A 23,020-nucleotide genomic window follows, 5' to 3' on the forward strand; every position below is an offset into this window, starting at 1 on the left:
CAGGCCATAGAAACAGGGGAAAGAAAACAAACACTGACCAGCACCAAATGTTCAAATTCGCTGCTCAAAACAATACACCAATCCAGGTGCAGAGTGTGGGGCGCCATTGCTGCAGTGTCGTCAGTTCCTAGTTTATGCACAAAGACAAGAGAGAATCATGTCCATGGAAATGAGATGTTTTCCTCAACGCTTTTACACAGTTTTCATGACAGGATATCATGATATACCGATGTAGATCACTGACCACAATATTACTTGCAACTTATTAGAAACCGAATCATCTTGAAAGCGGTGCACGCCTTAGGTGAGCTTAAAGGTCATAGACAAAGAAACTGCATATAGTTGCTAGTTTAATGCGTTACATCGACAAAGTAATTTGTTAGAATTTCAGTATTTACTTTATCCTTAATTTTAAACATTAATCAAGAATGTAGTACATTGTTATATCATGCAGCCATGTCAGGGAAATTGCATAGTTCGTCGGGGAAGACATTCAGTTTCCATAAAAGTGAAAAGAAAAACAACTTTCTTGTGTCTTTTTGCACAAAACTCGGCATAGGTACACCGTAGCATGGCGTGTTGCGTCTAGAACTTGTGCGCACAGATTGGTGTAAAGGTCGTTACTGCAATTTGTATGGTTTCTAATCACACATGTTTCCTGATTAAAGATGATTTGTTTACCTCATCAAGCTGTTGGAGAAGAAAGAAATTATGCAGTGGCTGTGGATTGCCACCAGCAGTAGCTGCAGCACCTACAGTAGCACCTGCTGTTGACTGTTGACTATCTCCACTCTGACTATCAACCCATCCTTGAGGGGGTTGCACATCGCGTTGCATTTTCACAGAAGGCTTATCTAAGGATTGAGGCACCCCTACTGGAATGGCCGATCCGAGTTGCTGACCTAACGCCGCTACAGATGGTCCTGTGTTGCTGCTTTTTAGAGGCATCTGAGTTTTGCAGCGTAGGCATTGTAGCGATGTGTTGTGTTCGCCACACTGGGGGCAAAACCATGGCTCGAGTCGGACAGAGTTGTTGTTGCCAGGTGGGGTAGTCAGCCTTATGTTAGTGGCGAGTTGCTGTACTCGTCCCGGGCCGGTGGCAGAGAGTTGTGGGCGGGGAGAAACCTGCGGGGGTTTGTAAACGTCAGCAGAAGGTGTTGATACTGACCCTGACTGCGCCTCTAAGGGTGTGCTATCTGCCGGGCTTTGCTTCTGTTCAGCATGTTGAGACTTTGAAGCAAAGTTAGGCTTCTGAGGCACAGGTGGAGATGTGGATCTACGTCTCGTAGGAGAAGGCACTGCTTGGGTCTTTTGAACAGTCTGGCGGGACACCTCATCCAGGTTTACCGCAGCACCAACTGTCTCAACAGGGGTAGTTGGAATGACGTCTTGAGCGACCGATCTAGGCGAGGGTTTGACGTGGGATTCTTTGCTGGCCACTGGGTCTTTCCTCACCACCTCGACCTCTTCTGTGCTGCTACTCAAGCCCAACCCCTTCATGGATTCCTCCAACTCTTTCTGCTTCTTCAGAAGCAATGTGTGTTCTGCCAGCAGGTGTCTCTCCTCAGCCTTCAGCGAGCCCTCTACCGCCATGCCTTCCGTGGTGATGGCAGATCGGAGTCCGCGGATCTTCTGGAGGACTGCAATGTCCCTCTTCACCACATTTTCCAACAGGGCTGTGACATTGTTAGTGTTTGTTGGGAGGGAGTAAAAAGGCTCCGGGTTGAAAGAAGGCGCTGTCTTGGTCTTGATGGGCACCGTATCTGATTTTGTCCTGGTGATTTCCTTGGCTGGGACCTTGAGACCAGCATGGGCTGGCTTTGCTTGCCCATTGAACACATCGTCGTCTAATTTGGAGCCCTCGACTGGACTCAAATTTGGCTGTGATGACTGCAAACAAATCAAAAAGAAAACAACTCTCATAATTAACCTTTTGGATCAGGGATTTCTCCTCTTTGAAGGAAAGTACTTGACTATTTTGTTATATATTTTTATGTATGGCTTAAAGCCTTTGGACACTTTTGGTACAGAAAACAAATTAAAAGTTCACAGATTTACAAGTAACTTCAGGGTTTACAGAAGGTAATGGTGAAAGGCTTCTCTTGAAATATATTTCCATGAAATGCTTTACTTTTTGAGAAAACATTAAAAAAATATATCAATTCTCAATATCAAGAGCTACGGATTTGTTTTAAACACATGTCATGACACGACGAAACGTGCGGAAACAAGGGTGGGTTTTCCAGTTATTTTCTCCCGACTCCGATGACCGATTGAGCTTAAATTTTCACAGGTTTGTTATTGTATATAGAAGTTGTGATACACGAAGTGTGGGCCTTGGACAATACTGTTTACCGAAAGTGTCCAATGGCTTTTACATTACAAAGTCCAGGAATGGCCACTTAAAGGTGAGGGCTAAACTTTTCTTTGGGCTGCTAACAAAATCAACTGTCACCAGGAGCATGTTTACACCTATTCCTGAGGCTCAAACAGGGTAACCCCCTTCAGTCAGTCAGGACGTAGGCATGGGCATCACCTACTAGGAGCCCGGTTGGTAGATCAGAATGCACTAAACTTCCCAACTTATTAAATTCAGTTCAATTCAATTCAATTCTGGAAATAGTTTTCTCAGTGCTAGAGAAGACTAATCCATTAAGGCCCTCCCATTGCGTATTGACCAATCTCAACGCAATGAAGGTCCGACAAATAAGGTCCGACATGCATGCGCGTATGCTTGGCTCACGTGTTCTTGCTCACACGTGCGTCGTGGGCGGAGCCTAATGGATTGGGCTATTAGATCAAAGAGCCTGACTTACTTTATTCAGAGAGAAAACAGCAATTTTTGTATTCAATGCAGACCTTTGAAAAGGCTGAATTCAGATAAAAGTCTGACTTTTCTTATCCCTGCTTAAAATACTTGATGATGCTATTAACCTATTAAAACTACTTTGAACAGTCTCAGAAACAAATAAGAAATTCTCGGTGAATTTTATACGACTGTTTTCCCTTTTTACTTGGTTTGAGTCATGGTTAAATTTTTGGCACTTCTCAAATTTATGATCCTGGTGTTCTAGAAATTACTACTGTGGGTAGTACTGAGAACAATTTCAGTAATGCTGATCAGAACTGACTGTCAGCTTTATGAAACAGGACACTGAATACATTTTATTAATTTTGTTTTTTTACCCATACACCGATGTGTGTTAGCACTGTATACTCAGTACTTTCCCGAGTCCTGTGAAAAAATATCACAGGCATGTTACTCGGGTGGGATTCGAACCCACGACCCTTGCAATTCTAGAGCAGTGTCTTACCAACTAGACTACCGAGGTTGCCTGGTAGCTAGAGGCAGTTCGAATCCTATGTTTTGGCAGCGGGTACCGCAACGATATAATAGATGTTAAATTTGCATCGGGATAAAGAATATTTAATTTTTGGGTTTTTACCCATACACAGATGTGTGTTAGCACTGTATACTCAGTACTTTCCCAAGTCCTGTGAAAAAATACCACAGGCATGTTACTCGGGTGGGATTCGAACCCATAAATACATTTTGGTGGTCCCTTATCCGAAAGGGTTCCTGCAATAGGAAGTGTTAACATTTTAATTATAAGGGTTGAGAGTGGTACTCTCTCTACAAGTGGAGAAAAAAAAAACTCTACATTTAAAAAACAAATTTTGTGGGGGTGTCTTTTACTTTAGTAAATTATTGATAGAGAGGAAAACATAGTGCAGTGTTCTTAATGAATAACAGTGAGACCTTGAAAAAATGCCAGAAATGTCAGGCTATTGGATTTCATTCATACTTACATCACTCTTATTTGACTTTTTCACAGAGGTTCTCGGAGCAGGAACTGGTCTTTTTTTAGTACTTCCAGAGCGGGAGCTAATTAAATGAAACAAAGAAAAGAAAAATCAATTAGCCTTTGCAGATTGTTTAGTAACCAAACTCATGCAAAACTTTTTAACCCAGCAGAGTCTTTGAGAAACACTCTGCTAGGATCAAAATGAGAGACCAAAAACCTCTTTAGAGAACACCTTGGCTGCAAGCGGCTTGTACAAAAATGCCTACAGCGGCCTCAAACGACTGCAATATTTCACCAATATTTGTTCAAACAAATGGGCTCAAAGACAAGAATTGGGCCCGAGTTTAGATTTGCCAATGTTTTTGATGTAATCATAGAATCTACAGCTCAAAAACAAAACTGTGTACACTGTTCTTATGTTTCTTTGAAGCAACATAAAGGGGTAATTTCTCACTCAAATAATAAAAGAATTCAGGTCTGCATCCTTTTTTAGGTATCTGCACAGCAGTAAGAGTGTTTTTGTTCTCAATATTCTCTTGCAACTTTGATAACAAATTTAGTCAAAACTTTCACAGATTTTTTAATTTATCCATATGTTGTAAAACACAGTAAGATTACTGGTCTTTGACAGTGGACCTTCCCCATAAAATATGCTAATTACATTCACGCATGCATACCAACCCTGTTGGTTGGCAAAAGCCATAGAATGGTGCACTAAGCAGGCACGCAATCGCGTCTGCGTCACGCACTCATTACCAGTGTACAAAACAGCGTGAAGTTCCCCTCATTTTTGCCAACCAAAACGTTAGTGCGCACGCGCTATGAGCAATTTACATATTTCATGGGATGGGTCTATTACCAAAGGTGTCTAGTGCTTTTAAAAAAACTTGAAGACTATCATAATAAATGAAACGGGCTGAGAAACCTTGACTCTGGGGTCCTTGAAGAATCTTGCGTCGATTGTGACAGCGGAGTGTCTACAGGTGACAGCACTATGTTCTTAGGTGGTAGGCTCTCCGCCGTTGGACTCTGTGGCTCGATACTCAACAGCTGTCTGACATGATTCCCACGCTGGGGATGATTGTGGAACAACACGTCGTGCTGCCCGCAGAAGCTATTGCTGCAGTTGTTGCACAGCACCGTGGCCGGCTCCGTGCCGCAGACGTTGCAGTAGATGATCGGGGGAAACGACACAGGTACGGGACTTGCTTCTATTTGATTGCGCTGGTGGGATCGCCGGCTGGGGTGGATGTGCCACTGTCTGTCGCATGACTCACAGCGTAGGCCGGGACATGTGGGGCACTGCATGTTGGCTGTCTTCTTTCCGCACATGACACACTCGGTCTCCTCTGAGTCGGTGGCTGGGGACAAAAAAAGAGGGGAAATGTTAGAAATGTGGAGTTTCAGATTTTTGTTAAGGGACACAATTGACAAGTTTTGGGGACAAAGTCCTGGTGTGCATGTTTTTGCCGTGCTTATAGACTTTTGCATTGACATCATCCAGCGGCCATCTTAGTGGAAAAACGGTGACGAAACAATCGATACGCACAGATTTGTACACGCGGCGCACAGGATTGGTCAATGAACAACCTCCTTTTGACCTCTAGGTGAGGGCGCCCTACTGAAATGACGTCATGTGCATAAGGTCTATTACACATACCGGGGTGTATGTAAATGAACAACAAACAAATTGACAACCACTGTTTTATGCGGTTCAGCTATTTCAAAGTCATTTATACATGTTGGATTACCCAGCACTTTCAAGACCGGCAAAGAAGTACTTAATATATTCTATGTTCATAATGGTGAACAAAAAAAACTCTTAAAATACACACACAGTTAAGCTAATTATTTGATCTGGCTGTCGAGTTAATAATAACATTGTTCCTGGAAATGGAGTAACTGATATTTCAGTGGATAGGTCACTGCAAATTATCGAAAAGTAAACTCATAAATGGTATCGGCTAAACAAGTTTCAGTAGACTACATGTGTATCGCAGTATCTAAAAACAACTCCAGTAGGTCGTGGCCGAAGTCTAAAGTTATTGGTTTTTGAGGGGCTACAATGTAGTATCTTGAAAAATTGCGTGCAGTTTTACTTCCTTGTGTTCTATTTTTGTTTATTTTGTTCCATTGTTTAAATTATCGATGTTGTGTGTTGTATTTTTGACGAGTTCTTCCTGTATTCTTACCCGAATAAATCCAATCAATCAATCAAAACCAAAACAAAACAGTTTGCTGCTTCTGGCTTGTGCAAGTTAAACGCAAATTTAACCTATACAAAATGGGGCTGTTTTTTTTATTGTTTTTTTTTAGTTGGTAATTCTGCCCACAGCCCAATTTCATAGAGCTGCTTACTATAAAGCACAACAAGTAACTAAGCACAATACAATTTTGCTTACCAGGATAAAATTAACAGCCAAACTACCAGGGCCCAATTTCATAGAGCTGCTTAAGCAAAAAATTTTGCTCAAGCAAAGAAATCTTTGCTTTGTAAAATCAAATTAGCGGCTAACACTCCACTCAATTGTTATGCTAAGTAAACAACAGCTAAATATTAGTCACAAGCAATGTACATGGCATGAAATTTTTGCCAGTAACATGTGTAAAAGAAGCAAGCTATTTTCATGCTTAAGCAAATGTTTTTGCTTAAGCAGCTCTATGAAATTGGGCCCATGTCACATACAACTTGTGACTTGTATCCTGCTCATTTCTGCTAAGTAGACAATTGTTAAAGTAATATTTGCTGCTTTAAAAGCAGTTCAATGAAATTGGGCCAAGGTAAATGATCCAGAATAGCACTCCACTCTATAGACCGTATTGAATAACCCCTTTTTTGCTATGAAAGTCGCCATCTTGTAGGGCAAACGGTTTGCACGTCCAAACGCGCACATCAATGAAGCATGCATCACACAGCATTCCTGGTTTGATTTCTATACAGCAAATGCACGTACACATACACACATGCACAGACGCCATTAAACGGTGCTGTCATATTCAATACGGTCTATTGGTCAAAAAAGAAGAAGCTCAATAGCAAGATCTCAGACAACGTGTCGAATTCCAATCAGGGCCAAATTTCAAAAAACCTGTAAGCACAAAACTTGCTTAGTACAGACAAATTTTTGTTGTGCAAAAATAGGTTACCCCTGCTCCAGAATAGGGGTAAGCAGTATGTGGTAAAACATGTGAATCATGCAACCGGAACCCTGCAGATTAGAGACTCATGTGTGAAAGTTAGGGACAAAACAAATCCAGAGGCCTCCCCAGAGCTGTATTCCATGGGGATAAAAGATACAATATCAATTTCAATTCACTTTTATTATCCGGGATGGGAAATTCATTTTGGTCTTTTATACAACTAATTTACAAAATTTACTTTAAATTACTATCTACCATAAAACAAACTACACTACAGGCCACAAAGTCTATAAAAATATATAACATGAAAAGCTGAATTTAAAAAGATTGATTTTACCCAAAAAATATTTCAGAAAATCTAAAAAAGATACAGTGTGAAAAGTGCTTTAGAGTTAACTTACCCTTCATCTGATCAGCCTGACCCCTGACATGAACCACAGCACTTGTCTGCTTAGCAGGCTGCGGATTGATCTCCTGCGTCGAGTCCTTAACTGTTACAACGCACTCTGGATTCTGGGCGAAGTACCCAAAGCCTACATAACCGGGCACCATGCTGTCCTTAGACGCAAGATTCCCGATCTTACTGACGATCCCATCATTGTTTGAGAACACATTCTCAGAGACTGCGTAATGCTGGGGTTTACTCGCGATGACCGGCGCTTGAGATTGCTTCAACTGGATGTTGTTTGGCGGATTCCGTGTTGGGAACGGCTGAGACTGGTTGGGGACATTCTCGTAGATGGTCGCCCGCCCCTCTTCCGGGCGACGCACAAAGAACGACTTTGGAGTGCCCGAGGGCGAGTCGCCCGGGATCTGGATCATGGTCATGGTGCCGTCGAGGCAGTCCTTGATGCGGTAGGGGTAAGGGTGCTGCTTCAGATGGTACATGTCGATCTCCGTCTTGGCGATCGCGAGGTCGGCGGTTACGTTGGCAACGACGTCCGGGTCGGCAGATTCTGAATCGGTAGGAAAGCTCAAACCATCCTCGACCACTTCTGAGTATCCCATAAGCTGCAATATGTGTCTGGCACCCTGTGAGTGATCAAAGGTAAATGGATACTGGTAAAACTCACATAAAGCAAGTGTCCGACTCCAATGCTAAACATACAGAGTGAAAATTTCAACAAAAATAAGGTGATGCTGCAAAAAGGGGGGGGGGGTCTGTATTTGAACCATTTATGTTATGTCAAGAAGTTTGAGAATTATTTGCCAACACCGATGTGTACAAAGTACTTTCCAGAGTTCTGCAAAAAAAATCATTTAAGCATACAATGTATTACTCGCAGGGATGCCAGTGGCTCTTTCCTTCAGAGCCTGAAAAAGAATTTGAAGAAAAAGTGGTCACCGCCCCCCCCCCCCCCCCCCCGACCAAAAAACTATAAAAAACATAATAGCACTTTTTTAATAAAACATGAAGAAAAAGAAAATTCTGACCATCCCCGCCCCCCTCTTGCCAAAAAGGCAGGCATAGTCTGATTTTAGTCTTGAATTTTCCGTTTGTATAATATCACAAATTTCAAAACATAAAAAAAACGATCTTACCCTCTTATTTCTGCCTTTATAGTATTTTTTTTTTCAACCATGTTGATGGGTTCGTATTAATATGAGGATCGGTTGAATAAAAATTTTCTTTTGCAGTTATACTCGGTTGGAATTCAAACCCACAGCTTTTGCCATTCAAACTGCCTCTACTTACCTACTGGGCAATCTCGGTGGTCTAGTTGTGAGACAATTGCTCTAGAATGGCAAAAGTTGTGGGTTCCAACCCCACCCCAATTATATGCCTGTGGGCTTTTCTTTTTCACAAGACTTTGGGAAAGTACTGAGCATACAGTGCTCTTTTTAATAAATGTTAAATTTGCATCAGGGAAAAATAAAAAAATAATATTTGCTTTTAGCCATACACCAATAGTGTGTAAAGCACACTATCACACTAAATTATTTCCAATCATACATATATCAAATTAAATAAAGATAACAACATTTTTAAAATATGATTTAAAAAAAAAACGTTTTTAAATAAAATTGTGCAAAGAAAAACCATTCAGAACTTGCCTAAAAACTTAACTGCTAAACAACCAAACAGGCCAAAGTGATAAGTTTAAGAAAGGCAAAGTATTATCTTAAAGTCACACCTACCTTTATAATGTCCACCCTCGTCCGAAAGACACTATTCGCAAAGAAGATACACTTCCATAGCGTGGGGCGTTTGGGTCTCAGCAAGTTCCGTCCGTACTTCTCCAGCAGACCTAGAGCCGACACAAGAATCTTCAAACTTTCCTCTCCCTGTACGAGGAAGTAGAGACAGAAAAAAATGTAGCCGTGACGCTAAGAAGAGGGAAGTAATCAACTCCAACTTCTAATCAGAAGGAACTGGAGTACTGTCGGCTTGCACACCCGAGCCAAACCGCAGACTGTCATAGTTCCTTCCTGAAGCCCCCCGAAAAGTCTCTCTCCGTCAAGAACATATATAATAGGGGTGGGATAAGGGGTTCCCCAGCAGGGGAAGGTACCCCATGATGACAGTAAAGTAACAACAAAAAACAGATGAAATGAACGAGCTATGAATCATAAACTCTAACTGCACATGTGTCAGGTATCGAAAAGAAAAAATGTTGATTTGACTATGTGCCAAGAAGTAACCGGAAGAGTGGGATTGCCGAGTGCGTTGAGCGTGGGTGACACCGCCGCCGACGATAGGACCCTCAGATTAACGACAAAGCCTTTTTTATTGTCGATACATTAAATGAAGAAAAAAAGTCACAAACTCCTCTGCCCACTCACTTCTCACTTACTCCAAACTAAAGGAAACTTTGCTGAACTTTCTCTGGAATCTGAAACAAAGAACTGTTCACAAATTTTGCAATCCAACTACAACCTGAGCTTCCATTTAATGCATTTTTATATACCACAGCTCAGAAACGACTGCGTCAGAAACGACGGTGTTCACGTCAGTAAATAATTGTTTTAGTCTTGCTGACCTGGGTAAGGGAAACAAAAATTTGAATGAAATCTTAAAGATTCTTCCCGAGAAGCGTAACATTCGACGTCATTGGTACTTTATCTTTGTGTCCCAGTTTTTATGTCAAAGAAAACCACAAAGTAGCACAATGGCAACAGCGCTAACTATTAGCCACGGGAGGAAATTTAATAATTGGATGATGTACTTCAGAGGTACTGCACAGTGTACGACCCTGGAAAAAATGGAGGGGTGGAGGGGGGGGGGTGGTCAAGTGACCTGGGCTACCAAGGTTTAATCCAGCACTTGATACGTGTGCCAATAATTCCTCAGGCTGGCTGCTTGTATTGTACACAGCACAACAGCAACGACTAATTGAACTATAAATAGGGTAAAGTTTTAATAGTTAAGTGAAGGCATTATTGGATTTGCCAACTTCAGCGGGCAGGTAAAAAATTATGGGCATCGGTGGCAATTATATGAACTTTTTGGCACTTTGCCTGGTTACCAATTCCTGCTTAGCAAGATTTGTCTGTGCTTTGCAATTTAGTTTGCCTTACCAGCTTTATGAAAATGGGCAATTAATACCTTGTTGAATTTAGCCATTATTTCATAATTAGCAGGAACAAAAATGGTTTGAACAGAACAGCTGACACCTGGGTTTTTTTAAAACATCTACGACTGTAAAGGACAAACTGTACTTCAACACATGATGGCATGGAAATCTAGCACTAGCCAGAGCTGTAGTCACCAATTTGGGCAAGATCTTTGCAGAGATGTGATAGACTGTTGAAAAAAAAAACATGTGAGCACAAAGCGTGAAAGTTTGCGAGCGTGAAAGCTTGCAAATTGCATTAACCTGCTTACATTAATTTATCTATACATGGTTTAACAGCCTTCTCTGCATTATGGAGCGATATAAATATATATGGTTTTGTCTTTATGTTAAAAATAAACATGGAATTTTTTTTTACATGTTTTAAAAACGGAGAAATCGCATCTTTGTAAAGAACCTTAGCTTGTGTGCATTTCTAACAGTATTAAACATGACATTAAGCATTATGAAGCATTTTTCACTGGCATAGCTTGCCCAGACCCTTGTGCTTACCCTACAAATTATGGAGAATGGAAACCAAAAGTGCTAACCAAAATAGGGTTACCATCCAAAATAATATGTCACAAGAACCATTACGTGACTGGTTTTGCTGCTACATTTGTAATTTTTGCTCAGCAGTTTTGTATACAGCTTAAGCAGCTCTGTAAAAATAAGACACTTATTTCCAATTCCACAACTTGTTGCTTAACCCACTCACTACAAAAGAAATGTAATTATTCACCATCTAACCTTTTCATTAATTAAAACTGCAGACTTTCAAAGTTTTCTCTGATTGACATAAGAATCACGGAGCCTCTCAAACGGAAATCCACTTTGTGACAAACACATTCCCCTTCTTAAAAAAAAACCCCAACCCAACACTTTAAAGCCATTATACACTTTCGGTAAACAGTATTGTCCAAGTCCCACACTTCGTGTATCACAACTTATATATAAAATAACAATCCTGTGGAAATTTAGGCTCAATCGGACATCGGAGTCGGGAGAAAATAACGGGAAAACCCACTCCTGTTTTCGCGCGTTTCGCCATGTCATGACATGTGTTTATAACAAATCCGTAATTCTCGTTAACGAGAATCTATATTGTTTATCGTTTTCTCAAAAAGTAAAGCATTTCATGGACTAATATTTCAAGAGAAGTCTTTCACCATTACCTTCTGTAAACCCTGTAAATTATTTGTAAATCTGTGAACTTTTTTTTTTTTTTCTGTACCGAAAGGGTCCAATGGCTTTAAAATGGCCAAGTTCCATTTTGGAATCTGCAGTGTTAGCGTTAGTCATTCAGACAGATGTACATGTTTGTTTCTTTTCCACATACTGCATTTCCAGGAGATTCAGTTGGATGTCCGGAACTCTAACTTTTCATTTTGCACAGACGGCCCTGGATCGTTTCTTAAGTAGCCGACTTCCGACTCGTGTCACTAGCAGGTGAGGGCATGTTGAGAGATCTTCTTGTTGGATCATATTAGGCCTAAAAAAAATACACATGTTCAGCGTCTCCGTCTGCTTCCTTTTTAGAGGCCACCTCCTTTTTTTTCTTTTCTTGAAAAAATAAAATAAAAAGGATTCTTTTTTCTCGATCTCAGATGAAAAGACACTTTATCTTCAAAAATGTGTTGGCAGCCATTAAAAAGAAAAGAAAAAATGCCCTCCTCGTTTCTTTTTTTCAAAAAGGCAGGAAGCTAAACATGTTTTGTATTTTATTTGGCCTTAGATGTAATGATTATGATCAGGAATTGAGGTTGCTCGGTGCGACCTTTCGCAAACCTTGAAAACATAGTTCCCTGATCCCCCAAGTCATCGATTACTGCTCGTTTCTAAAAGGGAAGCATCTGGTTAGGGAGACTGATTAAACTGTATTCTCGCAGGGTACCTGACCAATAATGAAACACATTTATATGCACTAAGGGGGGTACAATTACGTAACACGGCTGGGTCCCGACTTCTGGAATATTTAGTAGGCTTGAAAACATTTTTGTGTAATATCTTAAATTCGAGGGTCTACTAGGGATTGTTGAAAAATACATGTAGTCTAATGTGTTGGGGATTTATGGTTGTGTGCCATAGCTGAGCGGTCTAGAGCTTCAAAATATAGGATTTGAACTGCCTCTAGGTACTGAGCAATCTTGGTGGTCCTAGTTGGTAAGACATCTGCTGCCTAACTTCGGATGAGTTCAATACATCCTACATATTTTGCCAATAGGGGACAATTCTGTGCAATTATTGAGTCTAACTTTGTATTTTTGTTTGATTTAATAAGGTGCCAGAAAAGAACTAATTTGTCAATGACCAGACTTGGTGTATCTCAATATCGGCCTATATGCATAAAATAACAAACCTGTGGAAATTTGAGCTCAAATGGTCGTCGAACTTGCGAGATAATCATAAAAGAAAAAACACCCTTGTCACACGAAGTTGTTTGCTTTCAGATGCTTGATTTTGAGACCTCAAAATCTAATTCTGAGGTCTCAAAAATCAATTTCGAGGAAAATTACTTCTTTCGCGAAAACTACGTCACTTCAGAGGGAGCTATTTCTCACGATATTTTATACTATCAACAGCTCTCCATTGCTTGTTACAAAGTAAGTTTTTATGCTAACAACGATTTTGGGTAATTACCAATAGTGTCCACCGACTTTAAGAGACTTCAATGTACGTTTGTCGACACTTACTTTGATATTCTTGTTCTTCTTCAGGAGATCAGACACGTCGATCCGTGAAAATTTGGCCGGAAGAGGACAATTCTGTGCAACTATTGTGTCCAGGGTCGTCTGAATCTTACTCTCATCCAATGGAATGGTCTTCAGGAGGATCTCGAGTTGCACATGGAGCTCTTTCACCGTCTCTAAAACCTTGTTATCGAGATTGGCATACTTGGACTGGACCGCGGTGGCAGTTGGCTCCTCTTGTTCCAGCACCAACACGCTTGGCTGCTGCAGAGCTGCTGCAGTTACACTTGGTGTATCCATACTAAGGCATACTGAATAGCTGAAGAATTAAAAGAAACAATTATAAACTGGTGAAAATCAATATTTTGAGGTCGGCCTAATGCAAACTGTTTTTAAGATTGATTAAATTGTTTGTTAAAGACAGTGGACACTATTGGTACCTGTCAAAGATTAGTTTTCCCAGTTGGTGTATCTAAACATATGCATAAAAAACAAACCTGTGAAAATTTGAGCTCAATCAGTCGTCGAAGTTGTGAGATAATAATTCTAAACTTGAGGTCTCGAAATCAAATTCGTGGAAAATTACTTCTTTTGCGAAAACTACATTACTTCAGATGGAGCCGCTTCTCAAAATGTTTTATACTATCAACCTCTCCCCATTACTCCTAATCAAGTAAGGTTTTATGATAATAGTTATTTTGAGTAGTTATTTTATGATAATAGTTATTTTGAGTAATTTGTCCACTGCCTTTAAGCTTTCAGAACCATTGATCGATCGTTGCATCAAACATGTCAAAAGAGTTGCTTGCTGAAATGGCGTCCAGTCCACATTTCACATTACAATCCTACCAACTAGTTATTATTGGCAGCAATATTAATTGTCTAAACTGAACTATTTGTATGTTCCGTGAAAAAAAATGCTCTCTGAAATTGCAACCGGTGCACATTTCACATTTCAGTTCCATTTCCCCATAATAAGTGCCTTCATGCTCTATTATCTTAGGTCATGTCACACAAGGCAATGTACATACATTACATGCACCAAGTTCCAGCCAAATCTCCAAAACAAAAAAAGGCAGTCAGAATTTTTACATAATTTCTTTGGAATAAAACTTATCGACACTGTTGGTGGGGGGGGGGGGGGGGTGGGCTGTACTCCTGTGCAACCGGTATTCCGTTTTGTATGCACTGCAGTTGGCTGCCTCCAAGTTGCTTACATGTACATGTAGGTGTAGGCCTAAAATGGTAAGAGTTGCCTTGCTTGACAAAGGGTTGCAGGTTTCAATTGAATTCACAATAACAACGGGGAAAACAAATTCCTGATTTTATTCTCATGCCGGTAATGAATGTGAAAGTATTTTAAGAACAAAAGCAAACCAATGATATGTTGATCCATGGGTAGAGCTACATGAAAGCCCTATAATGTAACATTTTGATTAATTTTGATTAAGGACGGATTGTACAAAAATGAGTACATTCTTTAAAGGCAGTGGACACCATTGGTAATTGTCAAAGACCAGTCTTCTCTGACTTGGTGTATCTCAACACATGCATGAAATAACAAACCTGTGAAAATTAGAGCTCAATTGGTCGTCGAACTTGCGAGATAGTAATGAAAAAAAAACACCCTTGTCACACAATGGTTGATTTCGAGACCTCAAGTTCTAAACTTGAGGTCTCCAAATCAAATTCGTGGAAAATAAGTTCTTTCTCGAAAACTATGTCACTTCAGAAGGAGCCGTTTCTCACAATGTTTTATATTATATAACTGACATACAGATCCTTGTCATTTGATTGGTGGAACTTACTTCACGTGACATTCACTATTACTCCCATCCGCAGCGGCGATCAAAAAGACCTATTCGCCCTTTGGGGAAAAGCATTTCCCATTCAACAGTTAGGATCATCCTTGTTCCCAATGCTTTTGAGCAGTAAAGCGCCGCGCCGCTGCTAAAACAAAGGAACATCTGTGCAAAAGGTTGTGATCCGATTTGTGCATTGTTGCCGCGCTATATTATTTTTGGTTGTCAGTAATTTGTGGGATTTTTCATAATGTTATACTTTTAAAATACATCAAATGACAAGGATCTATGTCAGTTATAAAAACAAATAATGAGTGGCTTTAATTCGTGGAATGGAAGGAATATTATCGCTCGGAAAAATTTGGACCAGTCCAAATTTTACCTTGCGATACTATTCCTCTCATTCCACTCCGAGCCACTCAATATTTGTATACTATGACCTCTCCCCATTACTCGTTACCAAGTGAAGTTTTGTGCTGATAATTATTTTGAGTAATTACCAATAGTGTCCACTGCCTTTAACATGTTTAAAAGTATAGTTTAAAACTTTGCATGGTAAACAATGAGGTGAGGTTTTGCTGGTAGAACCATGTGTCTCTTTTGAGCTGTCAAAATTATTCTTCACTGGACCAAAACTTCTCAAAAGAAATGTACCGTTGTGCTATAGCAAACCTCACATTCTACAGGTAGAATGCATTTCAATACAAACACAGTACTTGTAACATGTAGTATGCACACACACATGACTTGTATTGTACAATGTACATTATTGATCTTGACTCACCTTGCCGAGTTGCCAGAGAGATTCAACTGAGTTTTGAAGTATTTTTGTGTGAAACATGACCAATATACAAACACATCCATTGTCCATACAACAAATTCAGGAAATAATGAGCATTGTAATGTAAAACCAAAAAAAAAGCAACCTATTTGACTCATTAATTCACTTTAAACACTTGAGTAACGATATTGGTGTTTCTGTCCCCTCCAGAACCTGCTCAAGCGTGGCTTATACAAACACCAACAGTTCAAAGTCAGACTGAGTGGTTATCAAAGCACTTGTGGATTGCAGGCCAAAGGTGATTGCAGTCATTGTTATTGACCGTTCCTCATCACAGTTTGTAAACAATCCCCAATGTATCCCATGTACATAATGTATGCAACAAAGCAGGAAGTGGATAATTGTACAAGGACATGAGCGCCAAAATTTATTCTCCGACAGCAAAGAATAATGCACCCCAATAAAGTAGGCCCTTAATGGTTGTTGCACAAAAAAGTTACATTTTAAAAATCACTTGAACATTTCATTCTGTTGTTTTTTCGAAATGTTTGGACACATGTAACTTTTTTCTTAAATGTTCTACATTCATTAGTACCTCAGACAGTTTCGCTTTTCCTATTGGTGGAGAGCGCGTCACGTGGGTGTGTATAAACCTTTGTTTATGACCAGTAAAAAGTGTTGAAACATGGGCGTGACACGTGAGCTTGCATCTGTGCTTATAAGACAGTTTCTTCATTCCTATTGGTCGAGAGCAACGGCTGGAGCGATACGCGAGACGCGCACAGCATTCCCTTATAAGGAGTTGTTTACCCAAGGGCCTTACCATTTCATAGCTGGAGGGTGTTGTGTTGTGTTGAAAGAAATCGTTGACAAAATTTTAATTTTTGCATTTATTTTACTTTTTGACCAAAAAGTGTTAATGTTTTTTGACCGAAAAGGTATGTGAATGGGAATCAAAGTGTGTTGAATCGGTTTTCAACTAGTGGTTTAAACCCCCCCCGAGGCCTGCCCCCGATTTCACGAAGCGCTGCGACGCGTCGCAAGTGCAAGTTGCGACCGGTTACATGTCGTAAGTTGTGATTCGTATGAAATCGATTTCATCAAAGTTACGATGCGTTGGATACGTCGCAAGTTACTTGACAATGAGGAAGAACACGTCGTAAGTTACGACTACCCATAGGGTCGTCGTAAGAATGCTATGTTTCATTTGTTTACGCACAAAATGCATGAAAGGACATAACAATTACCACACGTAACTTCCGTGAACCAATCGGGAAGACACTAGACAACAAATGGAAATTTACCCCCCCCCCAAAAAAAAAAGAAAAAAAAAAAAATCGGGTCAAAGAAAAGAAAACGAACACACGCATAACAACACACATAAACTAAAAACAACTAAACAAATAAATAATTATAAACCAACCAAAAAAACCCAAACCTAAACACTAGTCCGAAACAGTGTCTGCCATCTTGAATGAACTATAATACACGACTGTTTCATGACCAAGTTGTACACAACATTAAACAGCCGCAGAACTTTAGCAGTTCATCCTCGTCCAAAGGGTTGTTTTTATTAAGAATGAAAATAGTTTGTATACGACTCGTCGCGCTTACGACGTGTTTGGTGAAATGGATTGTGGAACTCGTCGCAGCCGCGACGTGTCTTAGGTCTGCGACGCATCGCAAACCCTACGATGCGTCGCGACTTGCGATGAGTTTCGTGAAATCGGGGGCTGGTTCTTTATAATTTATCTCGACTTTGTCTCTGTAAAATTATCAAGAACCAGGCCTCGTTGGGTTTAAACCACTAGTTGAAAACCTCTTCATCACACATTGATTCCCTTATTTAACAACTCGGCAATCCCTCAATACACATCCTGAAGGCTGACAAGGGTAATGCCACTGTTGTAATGGACCGCACTGAATATGATCAAAAGGTTCAAAGTATCCTTGACACAGATACCTATGTCCGCCTAAAGAAGAACCCGATCCCATCAGTTGAAAGGAAGCTCGCTGCCAAGCTCCTCTCCCTTAACCGTAGCACTGCCATACCCACTCCATTGTACAGACATCTCAGGCCTTCGGCCTCAAAGTGCCCGAGATTCTTTGGTCAGCCAAAGATTCACAAACCAGATAAACCGCTCCGCCCTATTGTCTCCTCTCGAGGTTCCCCTACCTACAACCTCGCCCAACACTTGACCAAGCTTTTACACCCACTTGTGGGCAAAACACCTCACCATGTACCCAATTCAGCAGGGTTTATCGATATTATCAAGGGAATTGAATTACAGTCATCTGATATATTAGTGAGTTTTGATGTCAAATCTCTTTTCACTAACGTACCCACAGATGAAGCTTGCCAAATAACCAAAGCAAGATGAAACTCTAACCGATCGAACCAGCCTAACGCCAGACCAGATTCATGATCTATTAATGACATGCGTGAAGTCCACATACTTCCAATGGAGAGATGGATAGTACAGACAGGCTTTAGGAACTCCCATGGGGTCTCCTATTGTAGATACACAAGTAGATACACACATGGTGTTACCGCAAACCAAATATACATTGATACCTCACCATGCAATGCCTCAAATCCTATAATGCTTTACTTGTTGAGAAAACATTAAAACAATATCAATTCTCGAGATAGCGAGAATTACGGATTTATTTTAAACACATGTCATGACACGGCGAAACGTGGGAAAACAAGGGCGGGTTTTCCCGTTATTTTCTCCCGACTCCAATGACCGACTGAGCCTAAATTTTCACAGGTTGTTATTTAATAATACATAAGTTGTTATTTAATAACACATAATACATGTGGTACACAAAGTGTTGGACAATACTGTTTACCGAAAGTGTCCAATGGCTTTTAGGCTTTATCGCATTTTACATTATTTCATAAAACTGCACGTGGTTATCACATCTTATCGCCTTATTTCTGCCCTTTAAAATGATATTCTCTTCAACAACCACCATCATGGATTCATGATTTTAGAATCAGAAGAATCTGAAAATGAGCAGATAAACTGTTTGAAACGTCAAGGTTGGTTGTACCCGCAAGTTTACTATATATTTTTATAACACACCTCTTGCTTGTTCTGTATTCTGGTTGGCTGAAACACTGTCTTGTGGGATGAACTAATAGTCTATCGCGCGCAGGTGTTTTGCGGGAACTAGTTCCTGAGCGGGCACTAGTCTTTGAAAAAAGTGCCTGGTTACAGCGCCCTCTCTTGACCTTAACCATGAATAGCAACTAAAAAACTTCCATTCTTTTCCAGATTTCTGTTAAAACACATATTGACTGGCATAATTCGGTAACTAGTGTACTTCTATTCCCCCTCCGAACTGTGAATGACCGGACGGCCTTCGACCTCGCGAAATAGGTCCCTCTTCTGGTTACTCGAAGTCCCTCGGGGGGAATAGACTTATCACTACTTACCTCATTGCCAGTCAATATGTTTGTAATAGTTTCTAGACGCAGACTGTTGGTTACCTTGTAGACTTGTGCATCAACGCCTGGCAGGCGACCGAATATTTCGGTGGTACAGTCACAATACAAATGCAGCACCATATGTGCATGCATGTTTGTTATTAAATCTAGCAAGTATCAAGATTTTTCAAAACCTTTTTACCAGTTTGAAAATAATCTCTTTTTGGAATTTTACCACCGTACCCCTTATTTTTTGTGAAAGGCCAATATTTGATATTCAGTTTCGTCCAATGTACTAGTGATGGAATTGTCAAAACCTTTTTACCAGTTTGAAAATAATCTCCTTTTGGAATTTTACCACCGTACCCCTTTTTTGTGTGAAAGGCCAATATTTGTTCATTCAGTTTCGTCCAATGTACAAGCGATGGAATTTTGACGCGCTCCGCACTGTTGTAGACCAGTAATTTTTTAACCCTGATTATGAATGGATGTCATCCACTGCATTATCACTGCCTCAAATTTGGGGTGAAGCAGGGAATTCTGTGCTTACGCCAAGCCTATTTCACGGGTTAGCGGCGAATTTTGGCTTCTGCGTGGCGTACTCCCCGTTACTAGGCATTTTAGGCTAGCGCAGAAATTCGGCACTTGCACGTAAGCGCAGAATTCGGCGGTAAGCAGAGCCATGAAATTGGGCCCAGGACTTGTAGCTCAGAATCTTTACTTTACCAGGAATTTATTTACAATTGACCAGAATCAAAATGAGAGAACATTTTTTACAACAAAAACTAAAATAAGGTTTATATATTGGCGAACTGTTTTATAGGCGACAGCCTACTCAGCAGGATTGAAAGATACATGTACTTTGTGAGACTCAAATTCAACATTTTGAACATAAACTCAAGACAGACCTTCAGACAATGGCCATTGGACCATGGAGCAATAAACATGATTGGACCCTTTCGGTACAGAAAAAAAAAAAAAAAAGTTCACAGATTTACAAATAATTTACAGGGTTTACAGAAGGTAATGGTGAAAGACTTCTCTTGAAATATTAGTCCATGAAATGCTTTACTTTTTGAGAAAACGGTAAAACAATATAAATTCTCGTTAGCGAGAATTACGGATTTGTTATAAACACATGTCATGACACGGCGAAACGCGCGAAAACAGGAGTGGGTTTTCCCGTTATTTTCTCCCGACTCCGATGTCCAATTGAGCCTAAATTTCCACAGGATTGTTATTTTATATATGATAAGTTGTGATACACGAAGTGTGGGTGGGACTTGGACAATACTGTTTACCGAAAGTGTATCGTAGGAGGTCCTGTTTTCGAGGTGTCCCTAATATCGTGGCAAATCTTTTACCTCTCTGTGCGCGATGTAAACAGTCCCTAGATAAAAATTGTGTGGTTTTATTTGCCAAGCAAAGAGTTTCCTCTTCTTTGACCAAAACTTAGAAACACGTAAGGCTCCACTGGTCATTTGCACTTGTAAATGCAAAAAAGTTGGTATTTTAGGCATTTCTACAAGGTACAAAAATATGTCATAATGTTGAGGCCATAAAAAAATATTTGCCCACCGAAAAAGTTTCATCAAACACTATTTCAATTCACAATTCATGATGATCAAAATCATGTGACTGAATGTTTTGCTGAGCATTCTTAAAGAAAAATACAGAGGCTTAAAGAAGCCATGTGCCTTATATCATTTTCTAATATTTTTTGAGATTTTTATTTTGTAACCCTCAAATCAATACTATTATTTATATTAAAATTTAAACATCAGCTTGTTGATTCAATTATCACTGTTTATTAATACGCTTTATTATAAATATTAAAAAAAAAAAGTAGAAAAAAAATTAAATAGAAATCAGATTTTGAAGCCAGTAATTATTCACACTTTTTATTTTTGTTTTATTTTTAATTTTTTTTTGCAAGTTACTATGGTAATTTTAAAAATTTAATAAAAAAATATTTTGAATAAAATGAAGGCAACTGCTGGCTATACAGTCATACACAGAGTCTCAAAGAACACTTGTAGTCACTGCAGATGTTTCTTCCATACGGCTTCACCGGGAAACCATACTTTCTTGTTTGCCGTGAAAATAGGAAAAACTCAGAACAAACGGGGCCAGTTGAAGTCATCCAAGATCGGTGTGTGGTGTGAACATTTCAATGTCCATCAAGTTTTAATATATGTTTGCATACTTCGTATTAACAAATGAAGATAATTAGGGCATCGGTTGATATATTGCATCATTATTTTTTTCCCAATTCAAAGAAAAAGGCATATAATGGCTTTAAAGCCATTATACACTTTCGGTAAACAGTATTGTCCAAGTCCCACACTTCGTGTATCACAACTTATATATAAAATAACAATCCTGTGGAAATTTAGGCTCAATCGGACATCGGAGTCGGGAGAAAATAACGGGAAAACCCACTCCTGTTTTCGCGCGTTTCGCCGTGTCATGACATGTGTTTATAACAACTCCGTAATTCTCGTTAACGAGAATTTATATTGTTTTACCATTTTCTCAAAAAGTAAAGCATTTCATGGACTAATATTTCAAGAGAAGTCTTTCACCATTACCTTCTGTAAACCCTGTAAATTATTTGTAAATCTGTGAATTTTATTTTTTTTTTCTGTACCGAAAGGGTCCAATGGCTTTAAAAGTAAATTATTAAGTAATAAACAGTAACAATTGGTGTACCTTACTACCATTATTATCTTTACAAGTAAAACAAGGGCAATTTCAAAGTAAACAGCTAAAAAAAATTAAACAAATCTTACTCTTTTACAGGCTGCAAGCAGGTGACGTTCACAAACACCTGGAACTGCAATTTGGTTTCTTTAGAAGGAAATGGGACGACACCAGTTATGGTTTTACCTAGACTTGTCGCAATCAACGTGGTATAGCAGCAATCAAACTAGGTATGGGTACCTGACTAATGTTTATTTTTAGAACGGGGAATTCCAAATTAATAAATTGTGTGCAATATTTTGCAACACGCACACTTATGGTAGCCCTGAAGGGACATCGCACATCGCAAATTTATCTTTGTAATTATTTTTGTGATGTCGCGAATATCTTTGCAAAAAAATAACTATTTTCAGGGGGAACAAAATAATGCAACAGCCTAGTTGCCTTGGATTGGATCGGTCGAGTTGGTCTTTCAAAAGCGTTTGGGACTGTTCCGTCCCAACTTGATAATCGTTACAACTATAGTTGGGACTGGTCCATTTTTTATAAAATGCAAATGGTTAGATATAGATAATTTAAAAGTAAATGATCAACAATAACATGCCTCAATTTATTTTGTGTGAATCATCGTATTCTACTTTTAAAATTATCTTTATAACCAGATGCTTTTTACGCTTTTCAAAGACCAACTCGTCCAACTCAAGGCAACGTTTTCCTTAATGTCACCGTAATCGTAACGGAATAATTGCAGAATGCTAATTTCAAAATCGTCAAGGGTACCTCCATTTTATGTTGCTAAGGCCAATGTAATTTTAATATGTATCTACACTCACCGATCTGTTTATGCAGACCACCCTGAATTAGAATATTTCATGGTGGGCATCCATGCGTAATGTGCATGACAAATTTTATTTCTGGGCTGTCTTCGAAATTAGAATAATTAGCCCCCCTCTGGAATGTTGTTGCCATAGAGTGACGTCTGCGGTAGGCCTATTCATTGGTAAGTACATCATTTATGTGTGAGCTCTGTACAATTACTGTAGCAATATTACTCCTAAAAGTAGAAACCTCGTTTATCGTTTTCATAATATTGCATCGGGGATAGAA

The 23,020-nt window shown here is 39.6% G+C and overlaps 2 protein-coding genes across 3 annotated transcripts in view; one reads left to right on the top strand and one right to left on the bottom strand.

Annotated features, from left to right (window-relative positions):
• The window catches only part of LOC139934643 (uncharacterized), a 47,106-nt gene extending 25,036 nt beyond the window's left edge, over positions 1 to 22,070 (bottom strand). Inside the window, exons 1-7 of one of the 2 annotated variants that reach the window (XM_071928955.1) lie at positions 22,003 to 22,070; positions 13,195 to 13,510; positions 9,087 to 9,233; positions 7,349 to 7,979; positions 4,732 to 5,167; positions 3,811 to 3,886; positions 682 to 1,890 (exon numbers count right to left, since the gene is read on the bottom strand). In XM_071928955.1, the coding sequence (XP_071785056.1) occupies positions 682 to 1,890; positions 3,811 to 3,886; positions 4,732 to 5,167; positions 7,349 to 7,979; positions 9,087 to 9,233; positions 13,195 to 13,491 (2,796 nt within the window). In that variant the 5' untranslated portion in view covers positions 13,492 to 13,510; positions 22,003 to 22,070. Of the gene's footprint in view, positions 1 to 681; positions 1,891 to 3,810; positions 3,887 to 4,731; positions 5,168 to 7,348; positions 7,980 to 9,086; positions 9,234 to 13,194; positions 13,511 to 15,777; positions 15,845 to 22,002 lie in introns of those variants that run through there. The other variant, XM_071928956.1, reaches the window with a different exon arrangement.
• LOC139934532 (uncharacterized) lies at positions 17,685 to 18,155 on the top strand. Its single transcript, XM_071928787.1, has one exon. It carries the CDS (start codon positions 17,685 to 17,687, stop codon positions 18,153 to 18,155), a length of 471 nt encoding a protein of 156 aa, XP_071784888.1.
• Positions 22,071 to 23,020: the final 950 nt, after the last annotated feature.

The sequence above is a fragment of the Asterias amurensis genome, chromosome 3, assembly GCF_032118995.1.
Source record: "Asterias amurensis chromosome 3, ASM3211899v1".
Lineage (NCBI taxonomy): Eukaryota > Metazoa > Echinodermata > Asteroidea > Forcipulatida > Asteriidae > Asterias > Asterias amurensis.